The sequence below is a fragment of the Etheostoma cragini genome, chromosome 7, assembly GCF_013103735.1.
Source record: "Etheostoma cragini isolate CJK2018 chromosome 7, CSU_Ecrag_1.0, whole genome shotgun sequence".
Taxonomy (NCBI): domain Eukaryota; kingdom Metazoa; phylum Chordata; class Actinopteri; order Perciformes; family Percidae; genus Etheostoma; species Etheostoma cragini.
The window spans coordinates 14,404,715-14,424,046 of NC_048413.1; the positions used below are offsets into that span (position 1 = coordinate 14,404,715).

The following is a 19,332-nucleotide window of genomic DNA, read 5'->3' on the forward strand; positions in this document are numbered from 1 at the left end:
TTGCAAACAGTAGGCTAGTAGCCAGAGATCCAATTCCATGATTTGAAAAAGAAGTATCTGCCTACTATTAATACATGACCGAGTATTTTATTTACTGAAACATCCTGAGTGACCTAAGCTGCACCGTTTGAGACACATGGAAGTGCTTCTGCTACTCCAGTGATACTCTGATCGTATGTTGACTGTTAACGTTTATTCTCAACAGTCATCACACAAGCAGCAGCAGCTGGACAGGAGAGGAGGAGACACAAGGTGTTACCTGCACTTGGCCTCCTGTCCGCTTTGATTTCATCGCTCTGATGTCTTCCGGAGGTTTGTCTGGACACAAAGTTTCACACCTTGCATGGTATAGACAGATAAAGCCTCCCCTGTGCTTTGTCATTATTTCGTCTGATTATTAACATCGCGCCAGATGTTTGTTCATCTCATCTCGAACAGCCATTATTCATCCAGAGATTCATTAAGAACAGCTTCGTGTCTTCCCTGAAGAGAGGAAGTTTCTTATTAAGAGGATGAATCAAACACGACTCAGGCTTTGGAGGGTAGCATGCTGTGAATGGGATTCGCAACCTTTCCTTAAAAGGTAAAGTGATACGTCTACAAAAGCATGTCTGGCGGTTTTTAATTGAATAAGTTGAAAAGTTTAAATTAGGCTAACTTCAGCCAAGAGGCTATTCAATATGCCCACGCGTCCTCTCCCCTCATGCCGCCGCCAGGAAAGGTTTTTAGCGCATGTGGACGCGAAATCAAAGCATCATCAAAACATCACCATTGTTGCAGGTTTAGCCATTTCCTCAATGATTATTTGTATCTCCGTACTTCTGGATATGAAAACTGGGGCTCATATTTGGCTCCACAGCATCCCAAAGTTCATAAGTCGTTAGAGAGTGAAGCATAGAAGGGGAAAAAGGTCACATAATGTGTTCGCTTAAACTGGACTGAGATGTTCATGTGTGAGGGGGGGGGGGGGGGGGGGGTATAATTTCAGTAACCGAGGCTGTAATATCAATACAAAAACAGAAATTATCGTGAGCCATTTTGTTTATTTGTAATTTTTACATCAACAATGGCGGGGACAGACAATTCCGTCTTTCACAGGAGAAACACCATGGAAACGAGCATATTGTTAACATGAATATATAACAAGACGTACATAAAGATTATATTCAGTGCAAAACAACTACGCTATGTCACCAGCACATTAAAATAAAAATTCCCTTATTTTAAAATCCTTGTAATTGTAGCATGTATTATCATACACAGTAAATGTGCGTTATAGGCAGTTTTAGTTGTTGGGAAAATAGCTTGCAATCGAATCAGAGCGATGCCACAAGTGAGAAATATAAATTCAGCAAAGGCAAAGCTCTGAGTTTAGGTAGTGCCGTGGTACAATCTCAAAATAGTTTGCTTGGCTTTAAACTAATTGTCTTCCCAAGACTCACAAATTGTCTTCAACAAGTGTATATTGTATAGTGGGTAGGCTAAACGCTACATACATAACTTAATATAATGATGATATAGAACACTTTTAAAATTAAAACCATCTGAAATCTCTATATTCAGAAATCTCTATTGCAATTCTCCCAGGTTTAGGTAGCATCAAAGGATTTCAAACGATTGCATTTCCCTGGTAATCCTAGAAAAAGATGTCTGAGGAGCTAATGGCTATCTTTGTCTAGGCCATTCACATGAAAACGAGTAAAACAGTAACAGTAACAATTCGAATAATAAAACTTGTGGTTCCTACACAGGTCGTTAGCCAATGTAACTGCTGCGATGATGTTTGAATACTTACTACTAAGTTATAGGCCATACATTGCCTTTACAATTTCGGAAAGGGTACTCTGAAATGACGTCCATGTTCTTTTAAATGTAGGCTATGATATATTTACAACACAGGTCGGCGTTGGTCATGTTCTGATCTTATTTGGCTATGCTTCTGATACAGTTATTAAAAGCAAAATTGGTAAAAAAAAAATAGCTAAGTCTTTTCCATCTAACATGCGTTTTAATTGACCCTCTTTTGGCAAGGATGACTGTTCTATCAAAGGAAATGAGCTACAGGCGTGTGTAGCTTCTACAGAATCCAAATCCAAATGCAACTCATGTTAGGATAATCGTGAGAAGGGAGAATTTTGTCTATTTATGACAGCAATATTAAGAGAGATTCCTGTTTCCTCTTGACATAATGAAAGGGTGGTCATAAAGTTGACGCGCTCTCTGACTCCTTGTGACTTTTCGTCTCTTTATGGGACCTCTCTTTTTTTCTCTTTTTCAACCATAAAAAGGACCATAAAATCACTCCTTGGTCTCTTCTTTCTCTTCCGCTTCTTTCTCTTCTGCCTCTTCCCCTTCACCGTCCTCGTTGCCGTCCTCCTCGGCCTCGGCTTCAGCCTCTCCTCTCTGACCCGGAAACTTGTCTTTGTTGTTTTCTTTTTTCCACTTCATCCTCCTGTTCTGAAACCAAATCTTCACCTGCCGCTCGGTGAGGCTCAGGGCGTGAGACACCTCGATCCTTCGCTTGCGGGTCAGGTAGGGGTTGAAGAGAAACTCCTTCTCCAGTTCAAGAGTTTGGTAACGACTGTAGGTTTGCCTCCCATTCCGTCTACCTGGGGCTTGGATAAAATAAAGCCAATAGGTTAGCTGGACGGACAACGGCCCCCAATAAAAAAATCATTCAGATGACTCATAATGAATTCCGCGTTTGCAGAATGAATGGATACTAATCGTTCAGCTCCTTCATATAGCTTTCACCTTCTATTCACATTCACTGAGTAAGAGCGGGGGAGCCCTTATTTAAAGTGTGAGATGGGTAAATCTGTTAAGCAATACAGTTCGTATTCCTTGTGGAATTTCTAAACGTAATTGTAAGTTTCATTCATGTTTGTTCCATTTACAGATCTGTCTGCAGGTGCTCCGACTTTTACGCCCACTTTGACTAAAGAGTTAGTGGGTGAGTGTGAAAATATTCTGTATTTGTATTGAAAATGGCTATCAATTATTAATCACTATATCAATAAATGTAGGCAAGAGTGTCCTATATTGCCATCAGTGTCTTGATGATAATTTTCCCCAAACCATCAATACATTCTAATTTAGATTAGTAGTTAAACCATACGTGTAGAAGCACATAAATTAGTATGGGTTTCCTCACTAGCAACAGGGCCTGTACAAGCCTGGTTGAGATTTTCAGCCACACACAGAGCGACACACACATAAGGAAAATAAGAAAAGATAGGGGGCAAGGTATGAGAAAAGAGATGCACTGTAACAACAGATGGGGTCAGGCTAATGAGAAATATCTCTGAGCAGATCAAAATGAAGCTTCCACCTGTGTGGAGTATGTAGCCTGATAGCCAGAGCAGAATGATCCATGAATGGTAGAGGTAATATCTACAAAGCCCTTATGATTATGGCTGTATGAGTCTGAGCCACATTGGGCCTGTGGGTCAAATTACCCCCAAACCCCTAAAACCCGGATTCTGGATAATCGGGTCATGTTGTGTTCCAGCTAACCCTCCTGTCACTCTGCATGCTAGTGTGTGGCACCACCATGATTTAAACTATGACTTATTCGTTATTCCCCCTAGTGCGTTTCTAGTTAGTGAAATATCTTATGACAACGATAATTGACTTCAAAGAGGCTGCTGTCATGAGCTGCGATCAGCAATTGGTTGTTTAAAGGCACGTTTGAAAGCAAAAATTCAGCCCTGTATGGACATGTGCTGCAGAGTTAACAGCAGCATGCAGTGCCGGTTGTATGTGCCCCATCATGTTCCCTGACTTATTTCGTTTTATAGTTAAGAGATACCCTCGTGTATATTCAAGAATATTTAGCACAAATGAAAACAGACACATACACCCAAGCAGACACATACACCCAAGCAGACACACACCCACACACACACACACACAGACACAAACACGCACACACATACACGCGCGCGCACAGAGTAACATTGAAAGAATAGGAAATATTTCTGACCGTGGGGTCTCATCCAAGGAAACATAAGACTGGGACTGGAGTTTTGATTTAAGTGGCCTTGTCCTTCTCCGGGGTTAGAGCTGCTCGACGATTTACAGTCTGGGTATTGCGCTAGGCTCGCGTCTTGCTGGGTACCATAAAGCGTTTGCCTCGGAAGGGCTTCATATCCATAAAATTTCGTTGCATCCCCGTGGCAAGCCAAAGCGCAAGGGTTTTGCTGGTATCCGGGGTTGGAGATCCCAGTGGTCCCGTGGTGGAAAAAGTCTTGCACATGATGGGACGGGTGCTGAAAGCCCGGTGCGGCTGCTCCGGGTCCGTAAACCAGCGTGTGGCTGCGGGCAACGCTTTGTGGAAACCTGCAGTCGTAGTAAGTTGGCTCCAGTGACTCGCTGCCTTTGTACTTAGAAAAAAGAGGATTAACAAAATAGGAGCTCATGTTTAGTTAGCATCAAGCAGACGGGCTCTCTCGCAGAATATCTCCTTTAGGATGATGGCAGCCTTTTGTTTAGGGTCCCAACTCGCACAGCGCGCACAGGCAGACAAACCGGAACTAGGAGAAACGCTGCCCCTTTGGACAATCTACGGCAGCTCACTCTGTCTGAGCCGTTCCTCTCATCCGATTTCTCTCGCAGTCGTGAGTGTTTTTCCCCAGATTTCGCAGGCTCAAACCCGGCTCATGGTATGTGCTTTGGGTGTGCCTTAGCAAAGGTTAAAGCTGGCTTGCTCCACCGGCACAGTCACAGACGCTGCTCTTTTCTTTCTTTTTCCTTTTTTTAGCTTCCCACCGAACCACCCCCACCACAAGCGCCCCCCACCCTCCTCCACCCCCACCCCTTCATCTTCCTACGACCGGTCAGACGTGGGCCCTACGTATATCCACCTTGAAAGAGCTGCACTAATCAAAACCAACAACCCAAGAGGCTTTAAATATGATCAATGTTATGGTTATCACAAAGAAATCTTTGTTATTAGCTGATCAATGGAGAAGTGGACTGGTTAAGATAAAGACTAAGACACATTACACACATACACTTTGCTTTTGTCGTATGGAGGTTATGAGGTGTACAAAGCAGGGAAGGTTCCCTCTTTAGAAAACGGATAAAGCTGTTATGAGTTGTTGTTTGCCCTGAGAGGCCCTACTGAAGCTCATACACTGATTTCTAGAAAATAGTGGAGCTTTTATGGGCTCCAGGAGGTCAACATAGCATTTGAGAACACCCAAACGGTTACATAAAGCAACGCTAAAAAATGCCAAAGCGAGACAACATTGAAACTATGACATACAAGGGAAACAATGTGTGAGAATAAGACATAACCTCATCCTCGTGTAATCGAGTAAAGGCCAGGGCGACACACTTGCACCATGCGCTGTAAAACACCGACACACGCAAATGTAAACACGACCTGTGAATACTAGGTGCCACTTACTGACCCCGTAAAACCGACGAGGATAAGCAGTAAATCTCCCACGTGGAGGAGTTCATAAAATGTTACATCAGATGTTTAGCTACAATGAGCGCGCGCACATTTCCAAGCTCAATAGTTGTATGGGCTCTATCTCCAAATATGCCAGTGTGTTTTTTTGGCTGTTACTGACGTTTTATACACATCATCGTAAAATATGTAAGGCGCACTGGGCGAATTTATAGACCTTTCACACACTATAAATATGCAGATTGCCAATCATTGTTGCACACTTCTTGGGGTCTTTCAGCTGCTGGTACAGACGTCACAACCGACGAGATGTAAATGAGCAGTAACTGTCTTTTTTTTTTAACAAACTGTGCAGTTACAATTACATTATTTTTATTATCAACATTACTATTATTAGGCTATAGCCTACTAATATTATTTATTATGATTTTATGTTGTATGATGTTATTATTATTACCTATAATGTTGTTGATGTTGTTTTTGCTGTCAGTGTTGTTGTTGCAAATTGTTATTAAAGACTTTATGTGTTTTAATTGTTTCCGGCTGTTCATTTATTATGTTGTTGTTGTGTAAATTATGTGTTTCTTTGTTTGTTTTTCTTCTTAAGTATTTTAACAACGTTTTTTTTAATTTACACCATGAAATAAAATAAAAACAAGTGCAAAAAATCTAAACGCAATGCCGTATTTTCCTATCCAAAATGCAGATATTGTAGACTATTGTCAAAACTACCCCAGCAAAATAATCCTATTTTTATTGAGTACACAATAATAAATAAATAACTACCACAACCTCACAATTAACTCAGAAATTTAGGGGCAATTAGAGAAGTGTTTAAACCGAGAAAGAGACAAAAAGTTAATTATAAATGTAACTCAAGAGACAGAAAAAAAATATACAAATCCTGGTCATGCACACACTCTGTGTCCAACACAACCACCAGCTCGCTGCATTGTGGAGTTCTGCTCTGTGGCCCATTACACAAAATGCGGTGGATGAGCGTATCTGTCATTTTGTCACCGATAAGTTACTCTTCATTTTTCAGCCAAGCCACAGAGCTGTAAAAGAAACATTTTATCGCACAGACCTCGCTCAAAACATGGACCAACAGCGTCATCTAGTGTACAGATGTGTGCCTAAACCTGAATGAATCCACCAATGAGAAGCAACTGTGATGTGGACAGAAAGGGTCTCCCCATTTGTCCAAACGTTATACGTATCACGTCCTCTTCCTGAAATAAAGCAACGTTAAAGAAGCCATTTACTACCAGATCTGTAACTATATGCCGCCATTCCCCTCTGTTTTACAGCCGGTTTGAAGTAGTTGTTGGGCTGTATCCTTTTCCTGCCATGGCCGCTACCTCCTCTCATATAAGAGATAACAGAGATCTGCAGAACTCATATTTGTGTACAATAACTATTGACGTTTCTCTCTCCCTCTAATTGTAGGCTAATAGCCCACTCATGTGATGAAGAGCGGCTGGCTCACAAGGCAAAAGTCTTCTGAACAGTGTGTACGAGTCTCCTTTGAAGGGGTCCACCACCACCACCGTCCATTAAAACCATAAAGTAATTTAGCCCAGACGTCTAGCCAGTTAGTCGAGTTTGCTTTGTTCGTCTGCATTTGAGACAAACAGCCGAGCTCGAACAGGGGCTGTAAAACTGACAGTTTTGTCCGAGCTGAGCGGAAATGCACTGGATTAGGCTTTGAAATTACAGCATCCTGTCCGTATTGTTTGCCACCACAAAAAGGTAATTTAGGCCTAGCCCAGGAAACAAATGCGAGACTTGGGAAATTGTCTCTGACGTTTACACTCAATGTTTAAATTTAGTCTCAGATTTTCGAATCGCCTGTGGGCCTGGCGAACGCATTCAACTAACACGACTATTTATAAAGATAATTCATTCAGAAAAACACTCCATAGCAGATGTTAATATTGATACACGTTCTTGGAAGTGTGACAATTTCACAAATAGTTTTGGGTTCTTTTAAACATAGCACAAGGCATAGAGCAATAAAACAAATATCGTGCACGTGTCACATATATCTTCTACTCCTATAAGTTTTTTGTTCAAGTTAAATTAACTATAGCCTAGAGCTACATATCATCAATATTAGTAGAACCGTACACCATAAAGTAATTATTTTACAGTAAAACCGGTGCTTATTAGGGAAATGTAGGCTACTTGTCTTCTCAAAAAGACCAAACAGGACTATTTGTGTTTATTTGGCGTGTGTGCACTTATCCATAAATATAAGCATACCTGCAAATACGTGGAAGAGGCTTAAATAATGCTAATTAAGACCCAAATTTCAAGTTATGCAAAGCTAAATACCACAATGTTTAACTGCTCTGACAACGTAATTTTTTCGACCTCGCCATTATTTGCGGCGGCAGAGCTCATTAAGGCCTTTGCTTGCTTGGAGGAATGCTCGTCGGGAAAAACATAAGACAAAGAATTGTGGAGACATAATTATTTAGCAAACGTCCCTCTGTTTGCAACATGTATAGTCAACAGTGATTTGGTAACTCCATTTATCTGCGGGATTTTTTTTATTTAATCAAGCCAATAGTTAAGGTGATATTTAATGAGATCCTGTTTGTTAGGCCCTCTCTGCCGCCCAGTACTAATTACTAAATGTGTTTGGTCGCAAATATAATACCCTCGTGAGTCACAATGAACACAGCATACAAGCACTTAGTAATAATGTTTATATTTGCAGAGGTCTTCTACACTCTATCGTTAAACTCGTAGGCTACAATCAAAAAAGATGCACAAATACAGCAACAGCTATCACAAAAATACAAGACAGACAAGTCCGATGGCAGATGTTCAGTTTCTGTACAAAATACTGCACCTGCACAACAACGTACAAAGGAAGAAACATGAAAGAAAACATTCACATCATAAATTATGGGATTGTGAAATTCAAAAGAATTCAAGTATTCTCTTTCTTCAGACAGTTTTAACATGTCCAAAACTGCACTTGTATAATTTCTCTTACAAAAAAACGTAAAGGTATTTCGAAGTGAAGGCAGCACGTAATTATCTCCCTTAGAAGTTTCTTTTTTCTTTTTTTGTAATATAGGTGAACACATCAGTGTGCACTGGAAAATAACATAATCAGAATCAAACAGTCTCGAAGTTAAGGTTAATAGAAAATCCAACAAAGTGATAAATACGAAGAGGAAGAGGAGAGGGGGATCATCGTGTGTTTTGGTACATCTGTGCTGTCCATGTGACTAGTGGTTACTATGGTTGGTTTGTGACTGCAGTCCACATTATTGTTCTTTGCTGTCGGTCTTTTCTTTGTTCATTTTCTTCATCTTCATTCGCCGGTTCTGAAACCAGATTTTGACCTGTCTCTCGGTCAGATTCAGGACCCTCGCGACCTCGAATCGGCGGTCTCTAGTAAGGTACATATTGAACAAAAACTCCTTTTCCAGTTCGAGAGTCTGGTACTTTGTGTAAGGGCATCGCTTCTTCCTCGTGGAGCGGGCGTGTATCCAATTTGCCACAGGGTTATCTGCAAGTAAAAATCATAACAATAATAAAAATAATAACAATAATAATAGTAATAAAGACAAAATACATGGGCGACACTGTGACGCATTTTAAAAACTGAAACAATGACAAAATTTGGCTTTGGATTTATAATTCCGTGGCCTCATCACAAGGTGCTACAATTGAAAACAATGACAAAACATACACAAGTTTGATGTTTACAATTAAAGCTAAGCTGATAGTAAAAATGTTGAGGGAAGATTCTCAGCCTCAGACTATCAAACCATACACTGATTTGCTTCCTTGTCCCCTTGACTTGTGAGTAACAACGTCGTAAAATACTCAATGCGCTTATTCACTTTATTGGCCCATAAAATGGCCCGTGGTTCAAGCCTTTACAGGTCCGTGGTGAAAGTCCTCCAGTATCTCCCTACATTCCTCAAGTTGGCTGGAAGAGTCATGTGAATATGCTTTGGACCCAGATAGGAGAGGACATTTTCATATCTATATGCAATATATGATCTTCTCTTTATTATGTGGGTAAATAATGTAGGCATATTTGACCATCAAATTGAGCCAGGAATTGGCTTTTTCCTCACAAGACGGGCCTAAATGAAAAAAAAAGCAGGACTGGAAGTCGGCTTATAGGGCTGCATGTGCCGTGCGTAATGGCACTGGTCAACATATGTTCGTAAAAAAGGCATTATAAAGGATTTTTATGAAGCATTTAGTGATGAATATTATATCACATGTCGGTTTACGTTGTTCTCTTAAAACAGCACCTTGCATGTTTTAACACTATGCAACAGCCTTCCAAATTCAACGTCTTCCTGTAGGTTTGAGTCCATGTTTACAACCCCGGCTGGTTTTATAGCCCCAATATTAGCCTAGTAGCGTTTGTCTTTTATAGTTCCTAAAGCTTTCCCCCCCCCCCCTAGCAAAGGCGATTCTGCTCAGCTGAAATGGGAGGATGAAACAGTTTATAATTTCACGTTATGCGGGACGTTAAAATGCTTCTAAGCAAAAGCAGCTTTACACAATCCCAAACCAAAACTCCCCCTCGGTTGTAAAAGACTGTAGGAGCTTGAACTTACTCGGATCTAGCTCCGGCTTCTCGTCTTTATGTTTCCCTGAAGTCAGGACCTCCGACTCGGGAGAGGGGATATTTTGCTGCGTCTTCTCTCGCATGTCAGTGGACGAGCAGTACAGATAATCCGTGTAGGTCCGTCCGCTGGAGCCGAGACACTCGGCGGCTCTGTGCTCCTGAAAGGCGTCGGGCTTCAGCCCATAATGCCTGCTGTTCCCCGGATAGCCATGGAAAGGCACGGCGCCTGATATCGGCTCCAGCCATGACCGCATATACCGCGAGTCTGTGCCTAAATGAGGTTGGTGACTGTATGGATGGTAAACCACTGATGACTGGGAGTGTACAGGGGTCCAGGAGGTGGAGAACACGGGTGCCTTGGGTGCGAAGCTGCAGGAAGGAAAATCAGCACACTCCGGTACTAGAGACGTCGGACGAGGGCCGGCTGGGTGCGAACCGGGAGCCGAAAACCGAGCTGCAGCAAGGACATCCTCGTTTTCATGGTTGATCAAGGAGTCCACATAATAATTACTTATGGGACCCGTGGTCGACATGTCGAAGCTTCCCCGACTCTTTTACATGCATCCGATTATTATATGGAGTGTATGTGTACTTTTTTATCTAGCCATAGAACAATCAAGGCAGGTAATTATTTCTCAGCGCTTCCCTGGCTGCTATTGGCTGCCTCGCCGACACGTGATTCTATTTACCCGAGCAAAAATTGTACAGTGGATCAATGCGCCACTTATCCTGGGATACCAGTGCACATAATCGGATTAAAGAATGTGCTCTTTTGCTCTTTTTCTGGGACGTATTAGAGGTAACTTTAACAACCATGTTTCTTTAATAAAGAAAACTTGCCTTTGTAGTGCTACTAGTGGATCTTTCTCTAGTCGCAGTAGACCTGCGCACTGTTACGTCTAAAACCGAGCAAGGCACTATTTGATGGTGTAATCAATCTCTGTCTGGCAAAATCTATCGTAGCCCGGTGTTATTGCAATGGATAGTATTACATAATTAGAGTGTTTATTGTATCGCTGACGCCTTTTATCTTTATCAAAGGAGCAGCATATTTGATAAGGTGAAGGGTTTATACCTTCCCGTGTTATGCTGTTTATTTCGCCTTCACATTAGCTACATGTAGACTAGACAGACAAGAGAGGGAATCAAAATACGGGATGCAAGATACGCCAACAATTAACTTTACACCGTTTAAAAGAGGGCACAACCAACCAAACATTTTGGATCTGCGGAGATAGGAGAGAGGATTCAGATTCTTGACAGGCAGCCCACTGCAGCGGGTTATATTCGGCTAGTGACCGTCTATGTTTTTATGCCCATCAATAAATTTTAACGAGGACCATTTGATTGTTCATAAACGTGTCGTTAATAAGACTGCATCCGAGTTCCTCGCTTAACATAAAACCACCACCACTGTATGCACACGAAACAATTCCTATCAAACAGAAAGGCCGGAGACAGGAAACAGAAGACTGCAGAGAGCAGAGGAGGTAAAAAGGTTCGTTAAAGGTCTAACTATGAAAGCTTTTATAACAGGGATAATGTTACTCTCGTATCTAATGACAAGAGTTTACCGTTTTGCCCTGAGATATACTAGAGTAGCTTGTCAGTTAGTAGACTGTGAATCAACCCTGAACTCTTCTGCAGGGCTGCAGTGCCACAGCGAATAATACAATACTAATATACGATGAAACAAGACTAACCGAAGAAGACACCAGTGTCCCAGGGAACACTATTTAGAAATATAAAGCTTTATTCCATATTACAAGTTAAACTAATTGTGACATAGATAGGCTACTGAACGTTTAATGCACATGTGTAGACTGGAAGCGGTCGACAACAACATAGCGTTTTAAATCCTAAAAGCTGCACACGTTCTATTCCTGTGATTTGGTGACTTCGGTGCAGGAGTGTGTATTTGTACACGTTTGAGAAACGGTGATGCTGATGAGTGTTATTCCTTACCTGTATGCATGCATGTTGTACCTGTGTATGTAATTTATGTCGTGTTTTATGATGATGTGCGTAATTGCTGGTTGAAACATTTATTTTTTCTTTTGTTGCCCAGTTGTTTGAAAAAAAAAAAAACGAATTGAACTATTGCAAACTTTAAGACGAGGGAGCTAAATAAGGGTGTGTAGACCTGCAGGAGTGAAATTATAGTGCAGCCGAACAAATCACACTTCACTATGCTGGAATTAAAACAAACTGCATGGGTACATTTTGTTACATAAATACGAACAGGCAGTTTAACCAGAGAGCCGAAAAGACCAAATTTAAAATAAATCCCAATGATAATAACACGTGGAGTGTATCGGTAGGGAAAATCTCTAGAAAACAAATCTTGCCTTTGTCATCGCCAAGCTACAAGAATCACATGATGTCACTAATTAGTCTTGACTAAATTTAACTCTAGTATTAATTCCATACACTTGGAAAACAACGGATGTGTTATCTGGACGTCATGACGCGAAACAAAATGTAATAAGCATCAGCATTGGGAAGTGCGATGTTTGTCATGCTGCTGAGTTCAGATTCAACCATGAAATTTAAAAGGCCAGACGCCAGACCTTAACCCGGATTACGCCAAATGGTGTCCTGGTGAGTGCTGATGAATGCGCAAGTCTGCGGAGAGTCAAACAATTCCCCACATGTCTGCAGAAATACAACTCTTTAACAAATGTCTCTTAAAAGCTCTAAGTCCATTAACGTTGCATTAAAGCAGAATAAAATTAATTAATTAATGAAATAAAAAAAGAATTAATTGGCCATTTATTACCATAACATATGGTCATGTAAATACATTATAAAGCTCATTTCTATGTCTAGAGTAATCTTGTGAATAATCCTCTGTATTGTGTTTTGAGAGAGAGAGAGAGAGAGAGAGAGAGAGTGTGTGTCTGTGTGTGTGTGTGTGTGTGTGTGTGTGTGTGTGTGTGTGTGTGTCCATCAAGGAGAAGTGAGAATTTTCTCATTTTTACAATGCAGCCTATCTATTCAGTCGTTTATCATGTTTGTTGGGTTATAAGAATAAAAACGATTGCATCATTAAATATTCATTTGTTGTTGTTTTTTTTCTAAGATGGAAGAAATGCTTCTCTGTTGCATCGCTAAACATGTCGTTTTTAAAACATTTTTACCTATAGAAACACGGTTTGCTATTTGCTACTTTGTAAACAAAAAGTAAGCTAATGGTTTGTCACTTGGTTTTGAACATGATCCAGTACCACCAATACATGTAAATGAAGACTAGAAATAGATAAATAAAGTAACAGTACACGTTAGGAAAAAGAAAAATGATAAGAAACTGTTGGTTTGCTTTTAGATAGGCTCTATGTTCGTCTATAGTCAAGTGAGGTCCATTTTATTCATTTTGTCCAAAATCACAAATTTGCCTCTGAAGTCTTTACAACTCACACCATCTAGACTCGGATCATAGAGCTTACTTTGTGTTTTCATCTTCAGGGTATATTTGTATATACGTCTCAGATGCAAAGTAATTCATAAAGGCCTACGTTAATGACCATTAAATAAATGAATGAGAACAATGCTTGAAACTGATGCTATTATTCCGTCTGGCTCTGACATTTCTACACGTTGCACAATTCGGTTTTCCATTCAAAATTATGACCAAATACGGATTATAAAAGGCATACGGGGATAATGTTAGCATGGGTGAGGTGGATAATGTTGTTTCTGTTTTAGATAATAAGCTAATGGACAAAAAAAAATACAGTGACACCCAACTGGGTTTATTGGCGTAGCCGCAGTGCGATGACGCTTCCTATTACTGGCAAAAACAAGTTTTAAATGACTTGCGCCTATTATTGAAGATGTAGTTTTCTAATAGCCTAAATGTAGTTCCCCAGATAAAAATCCTAAGAACGACAACTATTGAACAGGGCAGCATCAATGAACCATGAATCTGTCCGTATGGTTAAACAACAAAACTACATCTTCAGACGGAACAGTTGAAATGTGTGAATGGTAGATTATGACTGGCTGCAGATTACCATGTGTGTTGTGTTATTACAATCATAAAGTAGATACAAGCACAGAATACGAAAGACTGATTATTAATGAGCACGTAAAGATGATTCGTCTTCATTGTCAAGGGAGTCTGAACTTTGTTTGTTGTCACTTTCACCAGCACAACCAGTTTGTGTCATTGCCGAATGGATGAATACAAACAAACGCTCTGCGTTGCAACATGACTTTCTATTATCACACACTTGCCGTCCCATTTGTTGGCTTCTGTGTGATGACAGAGCAAATCGGGTTTAACTATTCTATTAGTATTGAAGATATTAAATTTAGCCTAATGTCCTCCAAGAAATAGTAAACACATGAGAAAAGTACATTTGCCCATGAACCTCCAACAGGCCATTCTTCTAAAAACACACGCACAGCGCAGTTAAACCAACGAAGTTGTTTATTCTGGCCTATATAGGCCACATTTTTTAACCATATTATACGCGCTTAAACTCTCCATATGGAAAATTCAGAGTGGATATGAAAAGTTATTTATAACACTCATGTGTTGACAGAACGTAGACCGCACATATGCCCCTGAATATTACACTTTCATCCAAACACGCCTCTTCATGGTCAATTATCCTTCCAGACTGTCCCAAAAGCATTTTAAATCAAAACACTTGATAAAATCCATCCATTTTTCATCATAAGATGATCTCAGAGCTACTGCTGATTAGATAATTAGATAGATAGATAGATAGATAGATAGATAGATAGATAGATAGATAGATAGATAGATAGATAGATAGATAGATGGTGACTAGGCCTGCCGCTGGAGGGCAAACATTTTGCATTCTCGTCCTCTTTTCCTGGTTATAAAGGCGAGGTAATTCATAAAGAATATGGATCATCATCTCTAGAATAAAAAGAAACTATTTATGGTATGTTTGCATCCATGTCGATTCTGCATATACAGCTACGTTGATTGCCAGTTTCAAACCACATAATGAGGATACATATATTCCCAATTATTACATTTTTTTAAAGCTTCATATTCAGTTTCACTACTCCAACAATGTTCTATATAATAACACAAATCGAAACCTATTCCAGTGAAATAAAGTTGACGACCCTCGTCTTCTGAATCACATCTACCCACTTTATCTTTCAAAAAAAATGAAAGCACGAGGAGCTTATTTCCCCCGATATCTCACAGAAAAAGCTGTGATGTATGTCAGAAAAAAAGGAAAAAGAAATCCGTTAGCATAGTTGGATCATGTCTGATCATGCCAGTGGCAGTAACACATCTTGAGCTGTCCCAAGGAAGTGGCTGACTAAAGCCTTCAGTTCCTGTGCGCCACTACAAAGTGAAATAAATTGCTTTATGTGTATATGGTTTTAGGGTGAATCTGTGCAGCTCTCGGGGCTGTTTCCAGCGCTGTAAAGTCTTTGTCAGTGATACATTCCAAGGGAGACACTCATTCACTGAGCTGAATGAAAGTGACTTTGGATTCCAGACTGTCTCTTCCAGTTGCACTACCGCCAAAGGGAGGGGGGCTGAGAAAGCAAGGGGAAATAGGGACCAGGGTAAACACTGGACTGTCTTGCAGAAAAGATGCTGACTGCGCCAAAAAAAAAAAACTCTTAAGTAAATAAGTTTTAGTCTTTCTTTTGAAAACACTCATCGCTTTCCTCAAGATTTTCATTTTCCTTAATGGTCTGTATTAATTTCACCTCTGCCAAACACGTCCATAATGTCCATAATAAAATAGATTAGACGAGACTTAAATAAAGTTAGGCCCATACATGATGGTTAGTGGCTCACAAACAAATATAAACAAATAAGCATATGTGCCAACATTAAGTAAAATAATTCAGTGTTGTTGAACTAAAATATGATTTAATGGTGAGGCTATTGTAATCAAATGAAAATGGAAATCATTTGTATCTATAAACTTGACATAAGTCTTAAAAACTTAGGTCTTAATAGTTAGGGCAATATAATATATTTAGGCCTATTTAAGATTAGCTAGTATTATTTTAGAGCTCGTTAACGAGCCGGGGGGGGGGGGGGGGGGGGATTAATGAGAACAAATAAAACATGATACAAACTAAAGTAGTTAAGCTATTTAATGTAAAAATAAAAAATAAAAACAGAAGGAAAAAAAGAGGAATGGCATCTCACTGAAAAAAGTAAGATATGTGTTTTGAGGTTTGTGGAAACATTTCAATTCAATTTAAGAATAAGATCATACTATCACATATATTTTACTCTTAGCCCATTTCTCAGTATAAAACTTCGCTGCAAATTGGAAATTGTGCTCGACGGCATTTTGGAATAATAGCCTTTACATTTCAAGCAGCCGTGTGTTAGCTTTAACAAAAACATGCTCACATAATATCATGGAAATATCAATACGCATCCATTTCCTGTTATGGACCCAGATTAATTTGTCATATAAATTAATGAGTCAAATATGTGACATATATCTATCTATTGGTATCTTTCTATCCATATATCTATTTGAATCACCATAAAGCAGCTGCAACCACTAAACAAACCTAAGCAGACAGCCAGTGATGACAGATGCAATACAACGCAGTCTAAAACTTTACCCATGTTGTTTACAACCTATTCTCCTTCTGAGAGCCTCGGAAGGTTTTACAGCCCACCACAAAATAACAGCAAAGAAAGAAAACGTCTCTGTCCAAGGTATTGCAGCTCAGTTCATTTACAATGCCATTTGCGGGAACCTGGGTGACTAGTAGAGGGGGTAATTCAGCGGAAATTGTGCCCTTGATGAAGACGAACTGACGTAATCAAGGCAGTTTCTTGTTGCCGAGCCAGGAAGCCAACCCCAACAACATGAAACTACCTAAACCACGCTTCAGCTTCGTGCAAAAGGGTTCAAATCCATGGAAAGGACAACGCATGCAAAAGCCAAGAGAGGATTAACACCATTCAGCACAAAGAGTAAAGGCGAGTACCAACGCAATAAAACACAACATGGTCTACCAAACTACTTTCTAATCACTGCCTGTGGACTACCTTTAGCCCGGCATGGCGTTCATTGTTTGCTCATATTAATATTCCATTGCTCTAATTCCACATTGTAGCAGCACAGCCATTTATTCAACTATTGAAAATAAGCAAAACTTCAGAAAAAAATATAATTCACAGTAAGTACCCAGAAACATAAGGCTAAATGTTCAGCAGCCGGCATTCTGATTGCAGTAAAAAAGAAAACAGAAACCAGCAGCACGCTGGATGATCAACAACTTATAAACTATCGACGTGTGCAGGCGTGCACAATGCGTGCCAAACGAGCTGTCAAGCAAAGGCTCCCTTGACAGATGTGGCATACTTTCCAAAACAGAAAATAAAGATATTAAGTAAAAAACACGAGTCCTACCTTGTGTTGCCTCCTGCAGAAGTCTTCTCGGTGCGTTTAGTTATCCACGTGTTTGCCGTGATGCCTGTTGTTATTATTGTTCCTGCAGCCGCCGCGGTCCCTTTTATCCACCATCTTTCTTATCTCCGGCTCCATTATCCCGGGTGGAGGCGGCTGCTCCATCCAGCCCAGCGTCTCGGCTGGATCCTGCACATTGCAGTCTTTGCTGTGTGGATTAGCCCTCCTCTACACACACCTTTAAACGCATCTTTACTGCTGCAGCACATTATATTTGCAGATCATAAAATCCACCCCCAACGCTTTCCAGGGCGAACCTGACATTAGAATTTTATGACCTTGACTTACTGTGGTCACCTGGATAATATTTAAATCAACGTTATGGTCTCTCACTTCTATTAAAACTGCCATGATCCTCTTCTCTCATCCGCAGTGTCTCTCCCTCCCTCTCATTTGCACCACTATGCCAGGGGAAGGACAAAGTTGGTAATACCTTTCAATTTCCCCCTCCTTTTTATTGTTTTGGAATCGTTTGCCATGACATAGCTTAATATCGTCTGCTTCATGCACATTACACTGCACGAAGAATATGCCACAGCAACAGACAACAACGAAGAAGCTGCACAAGTGGCAAAACATATATTAGGCTGTAGCACAGCAAAGTGAAACTGCTTACATGCCACAAGTTATCTATAGACTGCTTGAGATTGCTTCCTCGTTTGCTTCATGTTATGTTATAATTATCATTGCAAGGTAAAAGCACCTCACTGTTCCAATGATGCTGCAAGGGTTCACCTGGAACTCTAGTCTGCAGGTCGCAGAGTTTTCTAGTTCATACAAGGAAGGCACGCCATGTGTGTGTGAATGTGTGGTGTGTGCACATAAAGAAAAATGTGATGAATGATTATTGAATGTATTATAAGATGACACATGCATGCCTGTCTATATCTGTCATGTCTATGCATATTTGTGGGTGTGTGTATGTGCATGTGTAAGAGTGTGTATGTATGTGTGTGTGTGTCTGTGAATGCATGTGTAGGTAGAAATCTCTTCAGGAATAGTTATAAACTGCACTGTGCTCTCTTTCTCGGCTCTCCCTGTTGAGCTTCTTGAGCTTCATGCGTCTGTTTTGGAACCAGATCTTGACTTGTCTGTCGGTCAGGTTGATACTTCGACTGATCTCCAGGCGGCGCTCCCGAGACAGATACATGTTGAACAAGAACTCCTTCTCCAGCTCCAGCGTCTGGTGCTTTGTGTAGGGACACCGCTTCTTCCTTCCACTTTTGGCTTTTAACCAGCTTCCCGTTGTCTTTTCTGCGGATAAATCATCTACCGGAGCAAAAGAAAGACAACAATGAGCAACTGAGGCCAAATCCGAAGTCGCTTTGTGCACAGATCATATGTAGCTTTATAACATCCATTAATACATAGCATGCTACATGTACACGGACATCTACATCCTATAGCGTTCACCTTGATCAAAGTGAGTAGTTGAGAAGAACAGATTTACCTGAGTGTGGACTCTTCGTGACTATCACTTGAACAAATGAACGACGCTGAACATGCCACCTTTCTCTACAACTCCTACTGCTTGCAAATTGCTTTTGTGTAATGTACAGCTATAATTAGATCAACTCAAACTAGGGTGCGTAAGCACTTCTTCTGCCTGTGTTGGACCTTAGACTCCCATAAAATGTTATTACCTTTGCAAGCAGGAGTCACATGCATTTTTTTGGAGGTTCATCCAAAACAAAAGAAAGTCTCTGTAGCATAATAACAGATTTAAAAAAGACAAAGAAACAATGCATGCTGGTGATAGCAGGCAAAATCACATTATTGCAGTTCATTCAGTTAATTTCTTGATTAGGTTGCAGACTCTAGGGGATCACACACACACACACACACACACACACACA

General features: G+C 40.4%; 3 protein-coding genes across 6 annotated transcripts in view; all 3 read right to left on the reverse strand.

The window, feature by feature from the left end:
* LOC117948347 (homeobox protein Hox-C10a-like) overlaps positions 1–19,332 on the reverse strand; it is a 54,097-nt gene that overhangs the window by 32,699 nt on the left and 2,066 nt on the right. For all 4 annotated transcript variants that reach the window (XM_034877947.1, XM_034877945.1, XM_034877946.1 and 1 more), the window contains exon 2: positions 17,420–18,745. In XM_034877947.1, the coding sequence (XP_034733838.1) occupies positions 18,468–18,745 (278 nt within the window). In that variant the 3' untranslated portion in view covers positions 17,420–18,467. The remainder of the gene's footprint in view (positions 1–17,419; positions 18,746–19,332) is intronic.
* Positions 1,029–4,738, reverse strand: hoxc8a (homeobox C8a). Its single transcript, XM_034877954.1, has 2 exons — positions 3,986–4,738; positions 1,029–2,615 (listed from the first exon to the last, which is right to left on the reverse strand). Exons 1-2 carry the CDS (start codon positions 4,419–4,421, stop codon positions 2,299–2,301), a joined length of 753 nt encoding a protein of 250 aa, XP_034733845.1. The 5' UTR covers positions 4,422–4,738; the 3' UTR covers positions 1,029–2,298.
* On the reverse strand, positions 8,104–10,583 carry hoxc9a (homeobox C9a). Its single transcript, XM_034877958.1, has 2 exons — positions 10,021–10,583; positions 8,104–8,948 (listed from the first exon to the last, which is right to left on the reverse strand). Exons 1-2 carry the CDS (start codon positions 10,562–10,564, stop codon positions 8,704–8,706), a joined length of 789 nt encoding a protein of 262 aa, XP_034733849.1. The 5' UTR covers positions 10,565–10,583; the 3' UTR covers positions 8,104–8,703.

Bases quoted from the DNA above. Each gene is read 5' to 3' on its own strand.
- hoxc8a (XM_034877954.1), bottom strand. From the start codon at position 4,421: ATGAGCTCCTATTTTGTTAATCCTCTTTTTTCTAAGTACAAAGGCAGC. The intron at 2,616-3,985 runs GTCAGAAATATT...ATTTTATCCAAG, and splicing joins TCCTTGGATGAGACCCCACG to CCCCAGGTAGACGGAATGGG.
- hoxc9a (XM_034877958.1), bottom strand. From the start codon at position 10,564: ATGTCGACCACGGGTCCCATAAGTAATTATTATGTGGACTCCTTGATC. The intron at 8,949-10,020 runs GTAAGTTCAAGC...TTTTACTTGCAG, and splicing joins GAAGCCGGAGCTAGATCCGA to ATAACCCTGTGGCAAATTGG.